The 21,021-nt window shown below is 41.6% G+C and overlaps 2 protein-coding genes and 2 long non-coding RNA genes across 5 annotated transcripts in view; 2 read left to right on the top strand and 2 right to left on the bottom strand.

Annotated features, from left to right (window-relative positions):
• Positions 1-10,699, top strand: part of NRK (Nik related kinase) — a 102,474-nt gene extending 91,775 nt beyond the window's left edge. For both annotated transcript variants that reach the window (XM_054215691.1, XM_054215689.1), the window contains exons 29-31: positions 541-700; positions 9,628-9,767; positions 10,564-10,699. In XM_054215691.1, coding sequence (XP_054071666.1) covers positions 541-700; positions 9,628-9,767; positions 10,564-10,647 — 384 coding nt within the window. In that variant the 3' untranslated portion in view covers positions 10,648-10,699. The remainder of the gene's footprint in view (positions 1-540; positions 701-9,627; positions 9,768-10,563) is intronic.
• Positions 684-9,715, bottom strand: LOC128915377 (uncharacterized). Its single transcript, XR_008468617.1, has 3 exons — positions 9,633-9,715; positions 8,091-8,212; positions 684-7,984 (listed from the first exon to the last, which is right to left on the bottom strand). It is a non-coding gene; the product is annotated as an uncharacterized LOC128915377 (long non-coding RNA).
• Positions 10,700-15,325: 4,626 nt separating the features above from the next.
• On the bottom strand, positions 15,326-19,145 carry LOC128915378 (uncharacterized). Its single transcript, XR_008468618.1, has 2 exons — positions 19,045-19,145; positions 15,326-18,358 (listed from the first exon to the last, which is right to left on the bottom strand). It is a non-coding gene; the product is annotated as an uncharacterized LOC128915378 (long non-coding RNA).
• RADX (RPA1 related single stranded DNA binding protein, X-linked) overlaps positions 18,941-21,021 on the top strand; it is a 28,626-nt gene continuing 26,545 nt past the window's right edge. The window contains exons 1-2 of the mRNA XM_054215692.1: positions 18,941-19,631; positions 20,761-20,903. Of these exons, the coding sequence (XP_054071667.1) occupies positions 19,031-19,631; positions 20,761-20,903 (744 nt within the window). The 5' untranslated portion in view covers positions 18,941-19,030. The remainder of the gene's footprint in view (positions 19,632-20,760; positions 20,904-21,021) is intronic.

Below are 21,021 nucleotides of genomic sequence, written 5' to 3' on the forward strand. Positions count from 1 at the left end.
GAGAGTGGCTCGTATTTGAAAGGTCCAGGTAACTTTTCAACTTGCTGCAGTTAAATTGACAGGTTTTAGCTTGTCAGTGGGGAGAGGGAAATATCATGGAAAGTGAAAGCACGGATTTCCTGGAATATGGAAGCTTTTGTCCTTCCTCCATCTTCTGAAATAATTGTGAATTCAAATTTATTTCGCCTTTCTCCTATTTATATAACGCACGTGTTTTGTGCGTGAGTAAGTAAATATTATTGTGTCTCAGTGGCTCCATGGCTTCTTGAAACCGTTAAATGCTGGGAAATATAAAGTGAAATATTGAATGTTGATTTGTTTGCAAACCTACTGTCATACTCAAAGCGGGGAGGAGGGGAGAAAGCCTGTTTCGGAGGCTGGCTAGCACACCACACAGCCTTCTGAAAACAGGCATTTCTTTCACTTTCCATGAGCCACGAGCTAGTTCTTTTTATTGCACTGCCAAGCTAGTTAGATTGATGTAGTCACTAAAATTGCAGTCCGTTTTCTGATATAAATCTTAGTAAAATACGATTCTAGATCCAGGGGACTATTCGCCCACATGCCATCATCATCCTGCCGAATACCAGCGGAATGGAGCTTTTACTCACCTATGAAGATGAAGGCATCTACATTGATATATATGGGCATTTCACAAAGGAAACTGTTTTACAGTGGGGAGAAATGCCAGCATCTGTAGGTATGTATGAAAAACAGCGCTTTATTAAATCTAAGATTCTGCCGCATGAAGCCTGACTTCTTTATGAGGTTTGTATCCATGTGAAAGTGGTTGTGTGGCACATAAAGAAACTTCTGAGCAAACCAGATGTGTAAAGAGTAAACAGATTTATGTGTGTTGGTGTTAAGACAGCCAATGATTGCAATAGGGTCTTCACATTTGGATCAGAGTTAGTATTCTTGTCACACTGTTTATTGCATTATACCTTGACTATACAGCCAAATTGCACTGAGGATGCAGCTCACCATCAGTTTTCACGGACAGAATTCTGTGAATTACAAAGGGGGGGAAAAAAAGTGCTCGTTTCCTACTTTGATTGTTCATAGCCCACAGCATTTTATGTAAAAATTCACAACTATAGAGAGGTCGTTACTGAAGAGGTCTGTAACTGCTGTCAAATGGCCCCTTAATTTTATCACTTTAAATTCACAGTGCTGCCAGCCCAGGGTATTTCTAATAGATTCTCAATCTCTCCACGCTTGCAGTTGGCTTGGTAGGAGGAGATTCTAATTGTATTGTAGCCAGGACAGCTGTTTGTTTCACCTTCCCCAGAGGGCTTCAAGTTAACAGTGTGGGGAAAATCAAGAACAACACAGGCAGATTTTTATTATTTGTTGCTTTTAATTTCTTTTCTGGCTCAGTCCTGTTCTGCATCTTAAAACAAACATATCAACAAAGAAAAAAAGCCCAAGACACTTAGATTGTACAAAAGCATATTATTAGATTGGCAGAAAGTGGATGCCACAGTGAAAAACTGAGGATGTTCACCTTTCTCCTTTTACTTCTACTGGGTAGTTTTAGTCCATTAACATTAGTAGAATAACAGCCTTGAGTAAATGCCAGGTTTGACATTTGTAGAGGGTTTTCAACAGCACTAAGGGCAAGAAGCCCACCTCTGGAACACAAACCACTACAATACGACTTTTTTGCACTATTTCAATAAAATTCAGCAACAAAACTGCTTCAGTTTCAAAAACAAAATGTATAAGCTGACTATATGGCATTTCCTCCCCTTCACTGAATAGCCCTATGCCCAATTTTCAGCCCATATTCAGAGCTACAGGATGTAATGAAAATGTATTAAGTCAATTCTCCATTATTTCATAGGAATATCTAACCTTTTTTGATATGCTGAAATTTTACATCCCCTCTGAACTGATGTTAGAAACACTGTAAGAAATAATAATCAAAAAGCAATTACTCAGGGTAAGAAGAGTTCTAATGAGAAATACTGAGTGTAATTGGAAGCTGCACTGACGGATGCTCTCTGAAGGAGACAGAAGCTTTCAAGCATGTTGTTACGGGACGGCCTTCCTTAGGCCTTACTAAAAGCAGCAAGTTTACTTACCATGGACACCTTCTTCAAACTGTAATGTCTTATCCACCTTATGGTGTGCATATACGATACGTGATTTTCATAAATACTTAAACTCTCCTTTGTTTACCCACATGTACTTCACGGGTTAGAACTTCTTTTTCCTGCCTTGGGAAGAAACAATTTTAAAATCAGCAACACTTATATGAGCGTCCTGCCAGAGATTAACCCTAATCTCATGCTTAATACTTTTTAAACCAGGATGTTATTTTTAACTATTACAGGCGTTTCTAGTTGTATTATTCCTACTATATGCTATGGCTTAAAGAGTCATTGTTACTAGATAATTAGTGTGTTTCAAAGACAGATGATATATAAGGAACAAAGGGCTTTCTTACATCGTGCTTTTTAGAAAGGAGGATGCTGCATACCTCTATGACTTCTACTTGGAAATTTGGAGTTTGTCTCACTGAGCACTGATTGCTGTCAAAGCCTTTTCGGTTAATCTGTATTGAGTTCGCAGGAATGCCTCAGAAGTGGACCACAGAAAGCTTAAGTCCTTCTTCCCAGTGTTGCTGCAAGTACTGAATCATCAAACCCACAGACATGAGATAGGTTTGTAAAGCTTTCCTGTAGCCTGGAAATCACACTGCCTTAACTTCAGTAAAAATTTCCTTGCGTGTACCCAGCTGGTATTGAAGTGAATAAAGTTTCACCACTTTGGACCAGTTGAGTATCTGTGATCTTTTGTGCCAGTTAACTACTCTAATTTATAGAGATTGTTCAGTATACATCTGGCTAGGCATGATATTCTCGATTTCTCAAGGTTGATTACATCTTAATAGAAGGAATGCAATTCGCACATTTGCCTTTCCATATGCTCGTGCAGCTATTTCTCCTGTTCTTCAGCACGCCACTATGATAAGCATTTGCATGGAAAGATAGCAGTACGACATTGTCTAAGTGTTTCTGTTAGAGTATTTTAGGGCAGTTAAATAGGAAAGGGACGGAGAAGATGCTTCTGAGGGTGGCATCCTGTCTGGTGAATTTTAATATATAGGAATCTTGTCTATGTGAATAGTTTAGGTTTTCTCTGTAGTCAGTCTAGAGAAATGGGCACCTCCAGATGGGGAAGGTGGTGCCCATCCAGGGACAGGTAGCTAGGGCAGGTATAGCGAAACATCCTGCTGAGGAAGCAGAGGGCGAGTTAGATTAAATGTTTTGGATGGTAAGGTTAGGAGAGCTGAATAAACAGCTAGCTCTTTGCAGAACTACTCCCAGTGCTCAAAAAGCAAGACTGTAGGTTTTCTCTGGAAGGAAAGGTGTCTGTCTCCATCCATCTGTCTCTCTCGTTGTTTATACTTCTGCAGATTCCACAGCTGAAGGGAGGCAGTCTCCAAACAGCCCCTCTCAGTTGTCATTTGACAACTTTCCAATATGTTGGCTTGAGAACCCTTGCGTTTCTGCTGCTGCAGCAGCACTTCTGGTATCTCAGAAATTGATTTCCTTGGAACAGAAATTGTCAGTCTTTGTGATGTGGTACAAGATTAATTTGACTTCTGATTGGAATCACATTTCCACTAAAACCAAATTAACCCAACCTATAACTCAACACACAACTCAAACTTTAAACAAAGAGCTCTCTTAACTATTATTTTAATAATTCTTTCCCACTAGCTCCTATTAATTTTCTTGATCCTTTGAAATTCTTGGCCCCAGACAAAAACATTATCTATTATGAGAGAAACGTGAAAAACTCTGTTATTTGCATGGCCAAACTTAGGGGAAACTTGAAAGTTTCATAAGAGATCCCATTTTCCTGGAATTTCCAGACCAATCTCCAGACTCATTTCAGACCTCCTAAAGTCTCTGTGAGCTTATCTCAAAATTTTCACTCTGTGTTTCAGAGACAGAAGGATCTTGTGCTAACCTCAGGGTGTTCTCTAGTCATCCGTTGCTCATTTCTTGATTTCTTTAAACAATTATTTTGAAAGAAAACTTTTGTGAGAATATCTTCACTACAAAAAATAAAAAATAGTTGTATTATAATTGATGGATTTAGGGCAGGGAATCTAAATGTAGCTTACTCTCGTAGTCTTTAAGTTGGGACCTCTGTGACTGACCTGTTAATAAGAACTTGGAGAGAGGAAATTCAAATCCTGTGGGAAATTAAAATTGTAGAAGTCCTCCGTCTATGTTTAATCTGAAAGATATTTCACATATGTAGGGCTAAATACAAATATAGCTGTAATATTTTCTTTCTATAGAACAGGATTAAAAAAGGGCTTAAGAAACATCAAGTTAATAAGATTTGGGAGCACTTTTGCCCTTTTGTGTGAGTAATGAATTATTTACAGTATGCAGTCTCAGAAGGTTGGCACAAAACTGGGTATTCCCAAAGTGGGGAACCAATAAAAGTCCTTATTTCCTTTGCCGTGTACATTTAGAAGCAAAAAGTATGTTATGTAGAGAAACGGGCAGCGTTACCAAAAGGTTGTTGAATTACTGCTTCAGTGCTCTATCAACATACTCACCAGTTCTTGGAAGGGTTGGTGTCCATCTCCCGCACAGAAAATGCCTGCTTGTATCTGAATGACTCTTGTTGGATAGATCTCTGTGCGCTTCTTCCCCAAGGAAACAGTAAAAAGCATTCAAACAAGGAAACTGTCACCCCAGATACATTTCTGAGTTGGTTTATCAGTTCTACTGGAATACTTACGAAAGAGTGAGCAACAACTGTGAGCAGAGAAGCTTTGGAACAGAGATGCATAGAAACATACACGTGTAGGGGAAAAAAAAAAAAAAAGATTTATTCATAAATTTATTCCTAGCTCGCTTGGGGTGGTTAGGGGACTTTGCCCTTTATCCAGTGCAATCTGACCAAAACATACAGCAGAAAAACACTTGTCTTCCATGGCCAATTTCTTAATTTGTCCACTTGTGACTTTATTCAGCCTTAGATTTTTTTCTTCTTGATTTTGACTCTCTAGCCTCCCTCATTTAGTAAAAGGTCTCCACAGCTGTGACTGGAGGAAGAAAAATACATGCTTCTATCCAGGTAACATAAATAATAGTAGTAAATCTATTTAACGCAATTGCACAAGAGAAGTTACCAACTTCCTTCTTGGTTTTCCTACCCAAAATTGCTTAACTTTGCGGGCAGTAAGTTTTAAGGCATGGGCAGCAGACAGGAGTACGTGCAAGTAGCTAATCAGTCCCTAATCAGTGATCAGCAACATCGCTGGAGAGCTCAAGGCTGGGTTTCAGTGGGAACAAGCTTTGCTACATCGTAGGATGATGTTGATATCTCTGTGGGTTATTTCCTACGTCTCCCTTCCATTTCTCTAAAAATAAATGAATAAACATGCTTTCCCCAAAGAGTGGGGAACCAATAAAACTCCTGATTTCATAGATCACACTGGGTTTGATTAAAGGGCCAAAGAAGGATTCTGTAGAAGTGTACTCAGGTTTAAGAGCTTAGCTAAAAAGTAAAACTACTAAACAGAAAATTGGTTGTTTTACCTCAAACCAGGACAGGTCTCTCATAGCTGGTATTCTTTTTTGTCACAAAGTCATCACTGGATCTTCTCCTCTTAATGTTCATGCCCAGCTGCATACTTGCCTGAAGCAGTTTTCTCAAACGCGTATACAAAAGAAAAATTCAGTAGCTTTTTTGCACTGAATTTCACCTATGCACATACTGCCTCCAAAAAGGAATTCAGTAGAGCAGCATACACCATCTTCTACCTTCCAAAATGAATTTTGATCTTGTGACTTGGGCACACAAAAGTCGGTCAGACTCTTTTAATTCATGTTCAGTTTGTTCATTTCAAACTTGGTTTATCTGGAATCGGTTGCCTGGGGAATTTTTGGAGTCTCCATCACTAGAGGCCTTTAAGGTCAGGTTAGACAAACAACTGTCAGAAGTGATACTGATGTGGCACAGAAATATGGATGGAAGAGAAGGTACATTAAGGTCCTTTCCTGTCCTATTTCTGTACCACTAATCAGAAAATTGTATGATATTTTGCTAAAAGGTGGCCTGATTCTGGTCTAATGCAGAGGTCAGTTTGGAATAACTGCTTAGGGCAGTAAGCCAAATTCAGTACATCAGATCAGAAAAGGGATTTTTGAAGGGAAAAAGTTTAAAAAAGAAAAGGTTAAGAAGGGAGGTGAGGTAGTAGCAGTACCTGGGTTGTGTGCTACGAAGTGCAATTGTCTCATTCAGACTGAGTATGCTACGGGTGGGAGACTGAGATCATTAGCTCATGTCAGTGACACTTCATAGAAGTTAATGGATCCAATATGGCTCAGTAATTTCTTTTGCCTTTCCTGTCTTCCTCAGCCATTTCCCCTTGAAGCAGTCAATTCCCTCTACTCAACTTAAATGTTAATACACAGTGTAAACAGGAAATACCAAGTCTTGCCCCAAGTTTAGAGCACTGTTAATGCTTTCACGATGTTAAGAAACTGATTTTGAGCTCGCTTTGCTATACTAACATTATAGCATATATTCTTTGATGTCCGGGGAGTAATGCTGGTGTAAATGGTGTAGCAAGAACCACAGCTCATGCACAAGTATAGGTCTTTTAAGATATGCGGTAACCTGGGTGAAGCAGGGGAGCTCCAGGTAACTGTGGATAACTTTGTTCCAGCATGTTAAGCAATACTGGCTCATCAGACTGAGTCAGTGTATGCCTTTTCTGCTGAGCTACTGTCCAAAGGACCAGAGTGGCTGTTTAAGACTAGGGTTGCTAGAAACCAGTACGATCTTGTATTGTCTGAAATATAAACACCCTTGTATGTTGCCAGCTGGAAGCATAGGAAATTTTTATCTAAAGCTTGTTGAGGTGGAAAGTGGACTCAAAATAACTATTCCTAAGTTGCTCAGGGATAAGAGCTTTTGTTCCAGAATAAGACAGCTTTATTCTGAGTATCTAATCTGTTCTCAATTCATTTCACGTGAAACACGTGTAAGTGCTGCTACATGGGAAGATTATCAAGACTCAGTACTGGCCTTTGAATTCACAGCCTGCTATCTTCTAAATTAATTTCCATGTGTACATATATCCTTACAACTGGACAACCGCACAAATGGTATATTGGGGCCTTTTTGTTGGCATGTTATTCTACAGATGCAATTCGAGAAAGAACTTTTTGATTCTGCATTAAGAATGACTTTTATGATATTTGTACTTCAACTGAAATTTGCCATTGTCACTTGACAAGTTCTCAGTTTATTGGCTGGACAGCAGAGAATCAATGGCTGAACATAGTATATCTGGTTTATTATGTTCCTATTGTAATACTGCTTGGAGATTAGGTCTCTTCTGAACATAGCGGTACTGGTCAAGTCATCCAGGGCTTTCTATCCTGGATCACCTAGAGGTTGCAACAGAGCCTAATTAAGCTGTTACTGAGAGCTGCAAGGATGCTATCAAATTGAAATCTGCCAAAGGCATGGATGCAGACATGATACAGACATAGCATACTGACAACTTGAGTGCACATTTCTTGTAGTGGAAAAGATAAGGAGACTTACGAGTGGATTAGGTCTTTGTCGCTGGACCTACATGACCTAAACAGCATAGCGATAGAATGCTTTCATGCATTTATGTATATGTGCCTGCCTCGCTGTCCCACCCCCCAGAACCACAGTGTGCCTCTCTTCCTGTTGTGTTGAAAAGCAAAATTTGAAAAGGTTAATACACTGTCAGTTGTTAGAAAAAATGGCAAATGTCTGAGTATTGTATGATTTTTATGTTCTTCACTTTATGTGTGGTCTGGGCCTACCTTTTTAGATACTAACAGCACATTGCACGGGTGCTGCCCTGGTGCTCATCGTGCTACTGCTGCAGTGATTCGGAAATGTTAATGACAGTCTTCCTTGCAGCCTACAGCAGTACTGCCCTGTTGTACAGCCTAGGAACCTGAAGCATAAAGATAATATTTAAAAATTTATTGATTTCAAGTCTTTGATTTTTAGAAAATACCCCTCCCCCCCTTCTCTTCTCCCACTTGCCCTCAGATGCTCACTGCTGGTTTGCTTTTCAGATGGGATGGCTTCTTCCGCTTTCCACACAACTGGGATACTGGGAAAGAATTTTCTTGCTCTCGGCTCTAGCGGCAGGGAAGCCTTCAGTGTGCACAAAGAATAACTGAAAGGAAAGCACACTAAACAGATGTAGGGGAAATTCATAGACTTTGAGGGAATTAAAATCACAACGTTGTAGCCAAACCACACATGTTTCCAAGGAGGTATAATTTTCATGTAGTTGTTCTGACAAGAATTACAAAGCAAGGATTCCAATTTTATATTAAATCAACAGCTGATAAAAGAAGAAAATACACTCACTCAGGCATATTGCCTTTATTTTCTGCTGTCCTTCTAAAGTGGGATTGCAGACTGTTGCTTCCTGTATCACTGTGTACTGAAAGTTTAATTTTTAGTCAAAAATCTAAATCAACGTGGAAGGTTTTAAGGAACAGACGTTGCTTGCACTAGTAATGTAGGGCAGGCAAGCACTGCCTGCTGAAGCTGAAAACCAAATGCACACATTCTCTCCAGGTCATTTCAGAGCACCTGAATTCTCAGACTAATGAAATAACAGCTCATAGTTGAGCAAGAAGAACAGTTCCTGAGCACTGACTATCAATAGAGCATAACTAATGTATTTTTACCTTGGAAGCCCACACTGTGCACTAATCGGAGGGCTTTCATTGAAACTGTGCCTAATTTGAAATATGTGGTGTTAACTCCTTCATCACTATTCTGCCTTCTCATCAAATTGCCAGATTTAAAGGGAGTAACATAGTAAGCTTCCACAGTGCTGGAGTATTTTCCTTTATTTTTGGAGATACTGCATGTAACTAGTAATGGGAGGACAATAGCTAAGGACACCAAATTAACCATGGCATAGTCTCAGATTCAAAAGTATTTAGGTTGCAGACTAAGCTGAACTCCATAATAAATACAAACCAAACTTTGAAGTGGGAGGGTATAGAGAAGACAGTCAAGGCTTCTTGGATGTGTACAGTGAAGGGATGAGAGGCAAAATGGGCACGAATTGCACCAAGAAAAATGCCAATTAGGTATTAGGAAGAAATTTTTACCCTTGAAAGTAGTGATGCATTGCAACAGGGGAGCAGAGAGGTTGTGAAATATCCATCAAAACATGTCTGGGCAAGTTCACAAGTAAGGTCTGATTTGGCCCTGCTTTGGGGGTGGGTTTGTAAAATATCCATCAAAACATGTCTGGGCAAGTTCACAACAACCTTGTCTAGTTTGGCCCTGCTTTGGCCTCCTTCAGAGGTTTCCTCTGACATTTTGTGATTCTAAAATATACAATAGTAGCATACTTAAGATTTATATCTAGAGTCCAAAATAAGTTTGAGAGGAGAAACTGAAATTTAGTAACTGTTCCCAAGGCTTTTTGTGTAAACTTAAAATACAAATAATTCAGAATATATTGTTATCAAAGAGAAATGCTTCAGATCCATATTGACATAAATGAGTCAAGAATCAGTCTTTCACCTGTTAAATAGTGTCAAATGTTATTTTTTTTTCTTTTAGCTTACCTTCAATCTAATCAGGTCATGGGCTGGGGAGAGAAGGCAATTGAATTACGCTCTGTGGAAACGGGAAATCTGGAAGGAGTATTTATGCACAAGAAAGCACAGAAGCTAAAATTTCTGTGTGAAAGAAATGACAAGGTAAAGAGATGACTACAGTGTGGTGATTAAGCAAAAATTAATAATAGTTGACTGTGACACTAAGACCATTTAATTTTTGTAACTTTTTTACACTGGTTATTTCTTACCTTAGTATAAACATAGTCGCTGACCCCACAAAGCACTCACTATGGATATTCCACACTTTTACACCACCCTACTTTAGCCAGCTCTGTTCTAACTCCTATTCACACAGCCTTAACTGATATCAGAGCTGATAACAAATACAGACATTGCTAACTGGCCAGACTCCAGCACAACAGGTGGAGTGGGGAGGGCTAGTGAGCCAGCCCTGATAATGCCCAGCTACAGGACTGCCTCTTGTGGGCTACTGAAATTACAGGCAATTCAGAGCAGCCATCATGGAAAAGAAAACACTAATGCTCTCGTATTTGACATACTACAGACACTAGAGTATGGATAACCAAGTATGATTTCTTGCATATAGCAGTTCTTCATAAATGTTCTGTGAAACCTGCTTAGTCCCACTGACATATTTAGAAAACTTGGGCCCAAAAACTGTTTAGATTAATTATTTTAAAATGTGTCTTTCTAAATAGGAAAAAAAAATAGACCAAAAATATATCCCAGTTGTACCACAAGCACAGTTTCACTTTAAAAAGTTTCTCATGGGATTAAAACTGAATTGTGATCTACATATCCTTGTGTCTAGGACTGTGGCATTCTCTCAGATTTCCTGTATAGGTAAAAATATTGCCATACATAAGTGTAAACTGACAGTAGCATTTTTTTATATTTTTTTTTTCTTCCTTTCAAGGTGTTCTTTGCGTCTGTACAGTCAGGAGGCAGCAGTCAAATATACTTCATGACTCTTGGTCAAAATGTACTATTCAACTGGTAAATCACATCAAAATGAAGGATGCTTTGAAATTCCCTGTAGGTAGCAGTGTAAAATGCTTGGAGGTAATATACACAGATTTGCACTTTTTACCTGCAAAAAATTTGTTGTTACTAACTTATCAAAGTTTATATTCTTTCAGTTTGGAAAGAATTCCATTTTCCTGTCAAAGTATTGCAAACATGTTTAGTTTGTCTTCTAAAATATGTTGCAAACCAAGATTGTACTCACAGTGTTAGGAGAGAACAACAAAGAATGTAGTCAGTATAAGAAGCTCCTGTACTCTGAAAGCTGTACAGTGTCATTGTCACAGATGATGTAATGTTGTTATCTTGAACTGAAATCTCTTTCTTTTTTGGACAGCAACATCTGCAGGTAGATATAAAAACACAAACAAGTTTAGTGGCAAAGCTATTTTGAATTGGGTTTTGGCTTGTTTTGAATTTTAAGCAAGCTGTTACTGTTCCACCAAGATGCGCTTGTCCAAGCCTTGGTGAAAGAGCAACTGTTGATGATGGGGCCTAACGCAGATTGGGACGCTCGCGGGTTTGTATCCTGTGTTAGGTAGCCAGGTGCATTTCACTGCAAAGCCGTAAAAGCGGCTACTTAAAAAAAGCGTAAAAGCCGTAAAAGCGGCTACACATGCCCCATCTGGTAGAATTTACAAAATGCAGGGGACAGACTTCATGTTTCTCTCAGGGCTGGATGCCTGAGCCCATAGACACAGTTACTGTAGAATGTATTTGTAAAAATAGTTTAAATAGTAGTTTGTCGAAATCATGTATGCATAAAGAAAACATTATGGACCTGAACCTGTAATTTCAGAAACGGGACCCACGCTCATGAGAGTTGATTTAAAGGCACTACCCATGTATATAAGGGCAAATATAAGGGCACAGGATGAGGCACCTTCTTTTCTTCCCTTCTTGCTCTTTCAGCATCAAGTCTTCGTGTATTTGTGTGTAAATATAATCCTTCCACAACGGATGTTAAGATTAACAAATGTATTCTTAATATAGTTCTGAAAATATCCAAAGAGTTAATCTATTATAAATAGAAAATATAAATAATTTCAGGTGCTTTCTGTGCTAATTACATCTAAATAAAGCTGCATCCACTAGTGTTATTGGTGCCAGTGTTTCTGCATAAACTCTGTTCTCAGGGGCTTGTAACTTGGCCATAAAACTATACAGATATAATTTATATATATATATACACGCTATATATAATCATATACTATGATTAAATTGTAGGGTTTAATGCAATCCTCATTAGCTGATTTTGGATGTGCTTTGAAAATGTAAAGCATCAAATGTAATACAAAAGAGCTCATTCCAGACATGATACAGTATGGATGACGCTGTAGGCAAAAGTGAAATCGCTAGCTACAGTGTTTGAAAATAGGTATTTTTTTTTTACTTGAAATATGTGATACTGAAAGGTGCAGGGAAAGTGTGTTGGAATATCTGGTCGTCTACCTCAAGGATGATGATTCAAAGTTGACTAAGAAGGGGAGAAATAAAGTTGTTAAAACTGGTAGCTGTTTTGTACAGTATGTCAGGTTAAGTTAGTGTTAGTAGTCACACCGTGACTGACGGGTGCTCAGATCGCAACCATCAGCTCCAGAACTGGTGTCCCTGTATGTGTCAGCAGAGAATCAAACTAGGGGCTGATCCCCCTTCCCCGTGTCAGCATCTCCACTGCTTGCAGGCAGATCAGAGATGCCTACACTGTTGCTGTCTATATTCTTTGGCTATGTGGAGGACTGCACTTTCCAAAGTTATTAACCTAGCACTTTTCACGGGCACTAGCTTATCTCAAAATGTATAGTGTTTTTTTTATGAAGTATTTTCCTTTTAAATGTTTTACAGAAAAATAAGCCTAAGGCCATACTAAAAAATATGTGCAGTTAAATACTCAAAGTGGTTCTTAATGTATGCAAGTAATCAGCTTGTGTGCAGACTTAAAATCTGAACGGTATTCTGTGCTCGGGCAGAGCTGTGTGAAAACAGGAGGTCTCCGTCTATTTGTGGTAATGTTCCTACCTGTTGCCAATGTTAGGACTGGGGCAGATGAGCAAAACGTGGCTTGGCTCCCCATGCTACTGAACGTGGGGCTTGTTTTATTCAACTTCCAACAAAAAAAAACCAACAACAACAAAAAAAACCCTAACAAACGCAAACCTGTAACAGAAACAGAGATGAAAGTTATAATTACAGGCAAAAAGTAATTTGCAGACAATCAGAAATACAGTTGACTTAAACTAAAAAGTATAAGAGACTGTGAAGAAAGAACAGCTTTCATTGTGTAGCCAGTCGGTGTGCAAAATTTGCTTGCAAAACTGCTTATGCTATAAGCAATCACTGATCCAGGCTGCCTATAATATTTTTTCAAAATGTGCTTGTCTCAGCAGCCTCTGCATTACATGGGATGCATGTGAATTTTCTCCCTCTCCCATTTTGGTGTCAACAGGTAGGAGGCAGATTTTTCCTGATGCTAGGCACTAGTTAAAAGGAATTAGCAGAGAACAATTCATATCAGCAGATTAAAGAAGCAAACGTGATCAAACTTGTTTAATATTATTGTAATGGAAAAATGTGACAGTAAGTTGACACACTGTAAAGATGTTTAGCTCCGTACCAAGTGGGGGAAAAAAGTGCAAGTTCAAGAGAGGGAATGTGCACTATTACACTGAAGTTTTAATTTTTCATTCTGTTTCCATTAGCTTTTTCCTTTCCAGCTATGATTCAAGGCAGTAGGTTGGATTTTCATCTGACACTTTGCATGTAAAACCGTTGGAATTATTGGGGTTACATCCATGTGTAAATATGGAAAGAATGAGGCCCTTAGAGGTAAATGCTTTTAAAGGATTTAGAAGTGGTACTGCAAATAGCAATAGCAACTGGATGCAACAAGGAGAAGATTGTGGCATTTTCTCCTCATCAAGAGAAAATCAGAATGGTTGAAGATAAGAAAGAGCCCAGAGATGTTGAGAAGAGTAACAGAAGAGAGTGGAAATGACTGAAGAGGTGGGAAAAGCTGAAGAAAATAAACAGGAGTAGCCGAAGGGGAGGGAGTGGATGTCTGGAACAGTGTAGTGTTGTAGAAGGAATAAAAAAAAAGGTTAAGAGATGTTAAGGAAAAGAAAGTAACCAAAGAAATGGAAAGGTATCTGGAGTGACTGGGTGGTCTGAACACTGAATGAGAGTGTGTTCCGAGTAACTGTTCACCTCAAAGCAAAAGTTCAAAGGCTGGAAGAAAAAAAAAAATCCAGAGACATAAATTTAACTATGCAAAATGTGTATCGGATTTGTGGTTTCATTTCGTGAGGTGTTTCTCTAGCTGTAACCTTTCACTAACTTTTAAAACCAAGGAGTGAACTGCTTAACAGCGTTTTTCTAGTGATGTCACTTTGATGTGAACAAATCCTACAGGGGCAGAGGCGCATAACTTTAAGGATCCATGTCAGTAATCCTTTGGTATATGCAGTATCCGAATGGCAGGTGGTGCTCCTAATGTTATATTTGACAAACAAGATTGCGCTAATACTGCAGCAAGATAGTATTGTATGTGCCTGCTTTCATTTTAGGAATGGTGAACTCTATCCTGCAGCCTGAACCTTGACACATGACTTTAAAACCTGCGAACAACGCGAGCTATGTACTGTACGCTATGTATTGTTCCCTAATGTTGAAATTGTACAACCGAAACAGTAATAAAAAATACTCTGAAAAATCAAAGAAAGCTTTGTTACTGTTACAGTATCCCTAGGGAAACATCTACATCTGCCTATAGAGACAAAATGAATATATTTCCTTGCAGTAGATAAAGATGCTGAGGTGACAGTGTGAGAGTTCAGCCTAGACAGAGTGCCAGTAAGGGTGACAGCTGGCGCTGTGCTGTGCGTGCTGCTAATGAGCTTCACGAGTGAATTTCTGTGCTTCCGCCTTTCTCTTTACCCAAATACCCAGTGGGATGAGGGCAGTGGAACTAGAGCAAAATGAGAGCTTGCAATAAGAAAAACTAAAATATCTTCTTTAGTTTTACAATTATTTGCCAAACAGCAGAGCTAGGCAGTAAGATACAGCTACACATACAATGCAAGTTACATAATGTATCAAACAAACTGTAAATAGCTTTGTATTACCTATTTCTATTGGAGCTCAGATGAAATGGCATTTTAATTTTAGCTTTGTTTTACATTTAAAAGTAGCTTGTTTCATGGTACCGAATTGCTCTGGAGTGAAATTGTTTCTCCAAAGACCATCATAAAAGCCAGCTTACAAGTTCAGTTCCATGTTTAGACAGCTGTATTTAAGTTAAATGAAACATGAGCAAACCTGCAATCTATATAAAAGACTTCTATAGATTCTAAAACCTGCACAATAAATCAAGGTTCCACATAAAAGTGTAGATCTTCCTGCTGATAGCCCACCACCTACTTAAACTGCTCCTCAAAGTGGTAGAGCTGATTAAAGGGCAAGAGGATGTCTGCTGGGTAATCACCTCAAATGTTATTTTAGCATTACTTAATCGCTTCCTGTTATTTTCTATGTTGATTTAACAAAAGCCCCTAGAAGATAATGGTGAAATGTAGTAGAAAGGCTTTTCCATTTTTGTCAAAACACTCTGTGGCAAACAACTGTCGTTTACAGTAAGCTTTATGATCTTGCACAATAGCTTTTTTTTTTTATTCTACAGCACCACCTTTTATTCTTTTGTGCCTTTAATTTCTCCAGTGTGTATGAAATCTAATGTTTAACAGAATGTAATAATGTCCTCCTATTCAGCATATCCTATTACTCGCTGGCATGGCTATAGAGGCAAACTGCTGTTTTTCTTAAGGTGTGTTGTACATAACTCAGATACTTGGCTGCTAATTATGTCTGAGAATTTGAGACTATGTATTGATTCAAGAGAGGTCAACACAGGTACAGTTCAGCACGCTTAACTGTAGGTGTATGAAAAACCATATTGTCTTCAATGAGCTTCTTGCATGCCCCGATGGAAGAAGCTCAACACATCACACCAAGCTCTTAGTTTTTGTGATTCTGATACCATTCATTATTCATTCTCCAGATGTTTTTAAACTTCCAGTTTCTAATGCAATCACATCTGTCCCGCTGGTCAGGTATGGCAGGGGAATCACATCTAGATGAATTCACAGACGTAACCAGTCATTAAAACATGCTGTTGACATGCCATCAGCAAAGAGATTTACCCTGTTAGAGTTTTGAAATATCTATGTTAGCTAGACCTCTGCTGGTGAGAAAGAAGGAGGTAACAGGAACAAGTTCCTAAGAGAGGGAACTATCTTGTATCTGGAACTGCAATGCATACAAATTTATCCAAAATTATAAAGTATTAACACTCCTATCAGTCCACTATCACTCCACAAAAGCTTCTGCTTCATAGTTTCCATGACTGAAACCACAGTGATTTACAACAATAAAAAAAAATGACAACGGATGTACATGTAACAATTACCTCTCCTATAAATAAAATGTTTCTTCTGCAAGTCCTATCACAAGCAAGACAAAAGTGGAGAGAGGCTGGGAGCAGACCACAGATTAGATTTCCTCATTATACCTACAGATTCATTTAATAGCTGAAAAAAAGTCTACACCGCAGCTCTCCAGGTAAGGCTTGTCAGTGATGTGAAATCATATCCTGTGCAATCTCAGTAAAAAGGCATTTGGGTCATGTTCATTTTTTCAAAGATTGTAAATACCATTTTATCAGTCCACACAACAGATCGTGTGCTTACCTGGGAGAAAAAAAAAAAAAAGACAGCATATTGAAGTTTTACTCAGTATCTTGGCTTCAACACAAACATCAAGAATGACTGATTTGTTTTAAATGTTCTCACCAAGGAGTGCACTGTTACATAAAATCCATAAACTCATACTATTCTTAGGGCTGTCTAAAGGCCAGAGAAGGCTTGGGTTTTTTATACCCCCTTGTCTAGTTTCTCAGTCTGTTTTAAATGCTTCAAGGAACAGTCTTCCAATTGCCCTGAGACAAAAGCTCCGCAGTGGCAAAGCCAGTAGGCTTAAAAATACAATCGTTCTTAAGCTGTGAGTTCAGAGAACTGCTTCTGGGCCAGTGCATGACACAGCTCTGCCTAACCTGCAGCCCCACTTCGGTCTACTGGATTTCCAAAGGCTATCTGGACCAGTGATGCTATAAATACTGGAGATTGCTTCTCTTTTTCCTCTTCCTGCCCCTTTATCTTTACCCCCTCTCTCCTCGCTCTGTCCTGCTGCTTTATAGTCTAATACTTCCTTTGATAGAAAAAAATACATATATTAGCAAGTGTTAATAAAGTATTAAATACAAAGTTCTTAATCCCCAGAAGTTTCATTAATATCATAAGTGATCCTGGTATCATAAAGAAAAGGATGATCTTGATAGTAGCAGTGTGATGAGAATCAATAATAAAATAGAAAAGGTCACGCACTTAGGGACCACTAGTAAGAATTTCTCCTAATAGCAATTCAACCATTGCTGTTGGAAACAGAGAAAGACCCAGTAGACTTAGTTGATGGCAGGATGATTGTGATTACCAACATGCTGCAACTATGAAAAAAGACAAATACAAGTTTAGGAGCTAGCATGAGACACCTCCATTACAACTCAGAACACACTCATCTTTAGGTAGAAGCAATAATGAGTATTATGCATCCACTTAAAATGGAATCAGGACCAGGTGCAGCAGAAGGTTCTTAACAGGATGCAGGGAATAAAGAGCCTATTTCATAGAATCATAGAATGGTTTGGGTTGGAAGGGATCTTAAAGATAATATAGTTCCAGCCCCCTGCCATGGGCAGGGATGCCTCCAACTAGACCAGGTTGCTCAAAGCCCCACCCAGCCTGGCGTTGAATGCTTCCAGTCATGGGGCATCCACAACTTCCCTGGGCAACCTGTGCCGGTGTCTCATCACCCTCATAGTAAAGAATCTCTTCCTCGTACCTAATCTAAATCTCCCCTCTTTCAGTTTAAAACTGTTGCTGCTTGTCCTATCGCTACACTCCCTGAAAAAAGTCCCTCTCCATCTTTCCTGTAGACTCCCTTTAAGTACTGGAAGGCTGCTATAAGGTCTCCCCTTCTCTTCTCCAGGCTGAACAACCCCAACTCTCTCAGCCTGTCCTCATACGGTTGGCTTTCTGGGCTGCGAGTGCACATTGCCAGCTCATGTCCAGCTTTTCATCCACCAGTACCCTGAAGACCACCTTGGCAGGGCTGCTCTCAATCCATTCTCCATCCAGCCTGTATTTGTGCTTGGGATTCCTCCAACACAGGTGCAGGACCTTGCACTTGGCCTTGTTGAAATTCATGAGGTTCGCACAGGCCAACCTCTCAAGCCTGTCAAAGTCCCTTTGGATGGCATCTCTTCCCTCCAGCATGTTGACCGCTCCACACAGCTTGGTGTCATCCTAACTCCTCGTTTATTCCCCATGCTATGTGAGTTTGCATTAGAGGCGTTTACGTTGGGCTCTGATGAAGCCGACTTACTGGCTGGAGTGGCTGCAACTCTTTTGTGCTGCACTCCGGGTGCTCTACTGCCGACCTGTGACCCTTCTCCAGGCTCTGGGCATCTATCGCTGGCACTGGCATCAAACTGGTCACAGTGGGGTGGATTGAGACAACTTCAGTTCAAAGCCCTCTTCACCGGCTTGGCAAGCCATGACCGAAGATGCTCTTCCCCTTGACTGACAGACAGACAGACACCATCAGACCTCGTTTCTCAAAGCGAGTCCCATGGTTCCAGAAGCTGAATCCCTAGCTGTGGTACCAGTCCTGTAACCATTTGTTGATTTGCCAGATTTTTGTTTATTTTGCTTTTATTTGTTACACAGGAAGCTGGCAGGCCTGGCTGCTGAGCCATACCCCACTGACGCCGAGCCGGGGGCACCCCGTGGGCTCTCCACAAGAAGATGAGGGTGGGCAGCAGGTCAGCACCGCAGCAGACATACAAACGGCCTTTCTGTGCCGTAGCCTCCAGGCTCGGTTTCTAATGGTTTCTAGATGCCAGCCTACCGGCGGAACAAGCCCTGGGGTACCCCTGAAGTGCGGCAGTGCCACCCACCGCCTCGGGAACCCCTTCTCTCCTCCGTCACCGCCTGTTTATCACCGGCTGCTCCTCCCACCGTTTCCCCGGGGCCTTCTGCTTCCTCCTTCGCACCCCCGCCCTCGCCCCCGCCGCCGCCTTCCTGTCACCGTCTTCCCTCCCCCTGCGCGACCGTTGGGAGCTTTGAACGGAACGCGGCGCGCGCGCGCACCGGCCCCGGCCCCGCCCCGCGCCATGGCGGCGCCGTGGCTCAGCCGGTGACAGCGGGAGGCCGAGGCCGCTCTCTCCCTCCCCAGCAGCGGCCCGGGCTGTCATGCAGGACCCTACCCCGGAAGGTGCCGGCGGTGGCGGCGCCCGCCCCGACGAGGAGAGGCGGGGGGCGGCGGCGGGGGGTCTGGCGAGCGGCGGGGCCTCCTGGCTGCAGCGGCTCTTTGAGGAAGTGCGGGGCTCCTCCCAGCTAAGCATGGCCCCCGCGGAGCCGCCGCCCCTCACGGTGGCGGCGGTCGAGCGGTACCTGGCCGAGGCGCCGCCGCCGCCCGCCGCCGCCGCCCCGCAGTACTGGTACGACGTGACGCTGGCGGACGGTGCGTGCCAGCAGCGCTGCTACCTAGCGCCGCGCCTCAACGGCCTGGTGCAGCGCGCGCAGCTGCGGGCCGGCGCGCGCCTGCGCCTCAGGCGCTGCTCGTACCTGTACGACGAGAAGCGGCTCCGGTACGGCTTCCTCTGCCTGGAGGAGTTGGAGCCGGCGGGGGGCGGCGGCGGGACAGACCCCCCTGCCCTGCCCCGCCGCCCCCGCCACTGCCCGCCGCCCCTCCGCGGCGAGAAGAAGCACTACCTGCCGCTGTGGAACAATGAGGATCCCTACGGGGACATGTGGGTGGTGGACAAGCCCCAGGCGCAGGTGGACGTCGACGGTAAGCGGGGAGGAGGCGGGTGGAGAGGAAGGGGGTGGAGGGGTACAACCGGCCCAGGGGCAGCCGGGCGCCCTAGGGAGGCCTGGGCTGCTGGAGGCCTCGAAGGCGCCCGCAAAGGTGGGAGGGTGCGGGTGCTTGTGTTGCTTGTGCAGCTGGGCCGAGCTCCCTGGTCAGAGGCGACCCTGCAGTTGCGTTAGGCGCCAATATGAATATGCCATACACATCGCAGTTTACGTGTTTGCGTTCCTTTGAGGGTTTTTTTTAAACTTTACGAAACATTGGCTGAAAATATGTAGCTGTGGTGCTTGCGCCCGGTCTTTTGAGGTGTCAGTCATAGAATTGTTATGGTTGGAAGATACCTTTAAGATCATCAAGTCCAACCGTTAACCTAGCACTGCCAAGCTACCACTAAACCATGTCCCTCAGCACCGCATCTACACATCTTTTAAATACCTCCAGGGATGGTGACTCAACCACTTCCCTGGGCAGCCTGTTACGATGCTTGGCAACCCTTTCAGTAAATAAATTTTTCCTAATATCCCATCTAAATCTCCACTGGAGCAACTTGAGGTCGTTTCCTTTTGTTCTGTCACCTGTTACTTGGGAAGAGAGACCAACCTGCACCTCGCTACAACCTCCTTTCAGGTGGCTGTAGAGAGCAATAAAGTCTCTGCTCACACAAAGACATCTGTTCCAGTGGTAGTCTCTTGGCTAGTCTGTGGGACTGGGTGCACCTGGAAGCTGCCACCCAAAATGCAGCCAGTGCCGAGGGACTTGTGTCAGTCCATGAAGACTAGTGAGGAGAGAGGTATAAGTGTGACTTCTGCAAAATTGTGATGCCCTTTTAGGTTAACGCCTGTGTCTTTTGTAGTAGCTCTTCTGCTCATCTGTCAACACTTGTGTATCATTTTAAATTAAACTTTAAATTTTCAATTAAAAAACAAAGCTATGCTGTGTGCTGATAGCTCAGAGCAGGATTTCATGGTGAATAATGTCAGTAAATGAGCCTTTTTAAATGTTAAAAACATTAAGAAAATACATGTGACATCCTGGTCTGTGCACTTTACTCCTGAAAACTTAAATATTCAGTCATCAATGCTCTTTTTTGGTCTTTTTTCTTTAACCTTAGTCTCCAAGCTGACTTCTCTTGGTCAGCTGGAAATGACCTGGAGAAGCAGAGCTCACTTCCATCCACTTCTTGTGAGAGTCCTGCACAAATCTAGACTAAGGTACTACGGAAAACCAGAGAAAAAACTGGATATGCCTTATCAGGTAAAGAGGGATAAATACATAGGTTAACACTCAAACAAATAGCTGTAGGATATTTGGAAATTATTATTCCCATATAGTAAGCATGTAAAGTTAAGATTTATGTTGTAGCTACTTTATA

Source organism: Rissa tridactyla, chromosome 9 (assembly GCF_028500815.1).
Source record: "Rissa tridactyla isolate bRisTri1 chromosome 9, bRisTri1.patW.cur.20221130, whole genome shotgun sequence".
NCBI classification, from domain to species: Eukaryota; Metazoa; Chordata; class Aves; order Charadriiformes; family Laridae; genus Rissa; species Rissa tridactyla.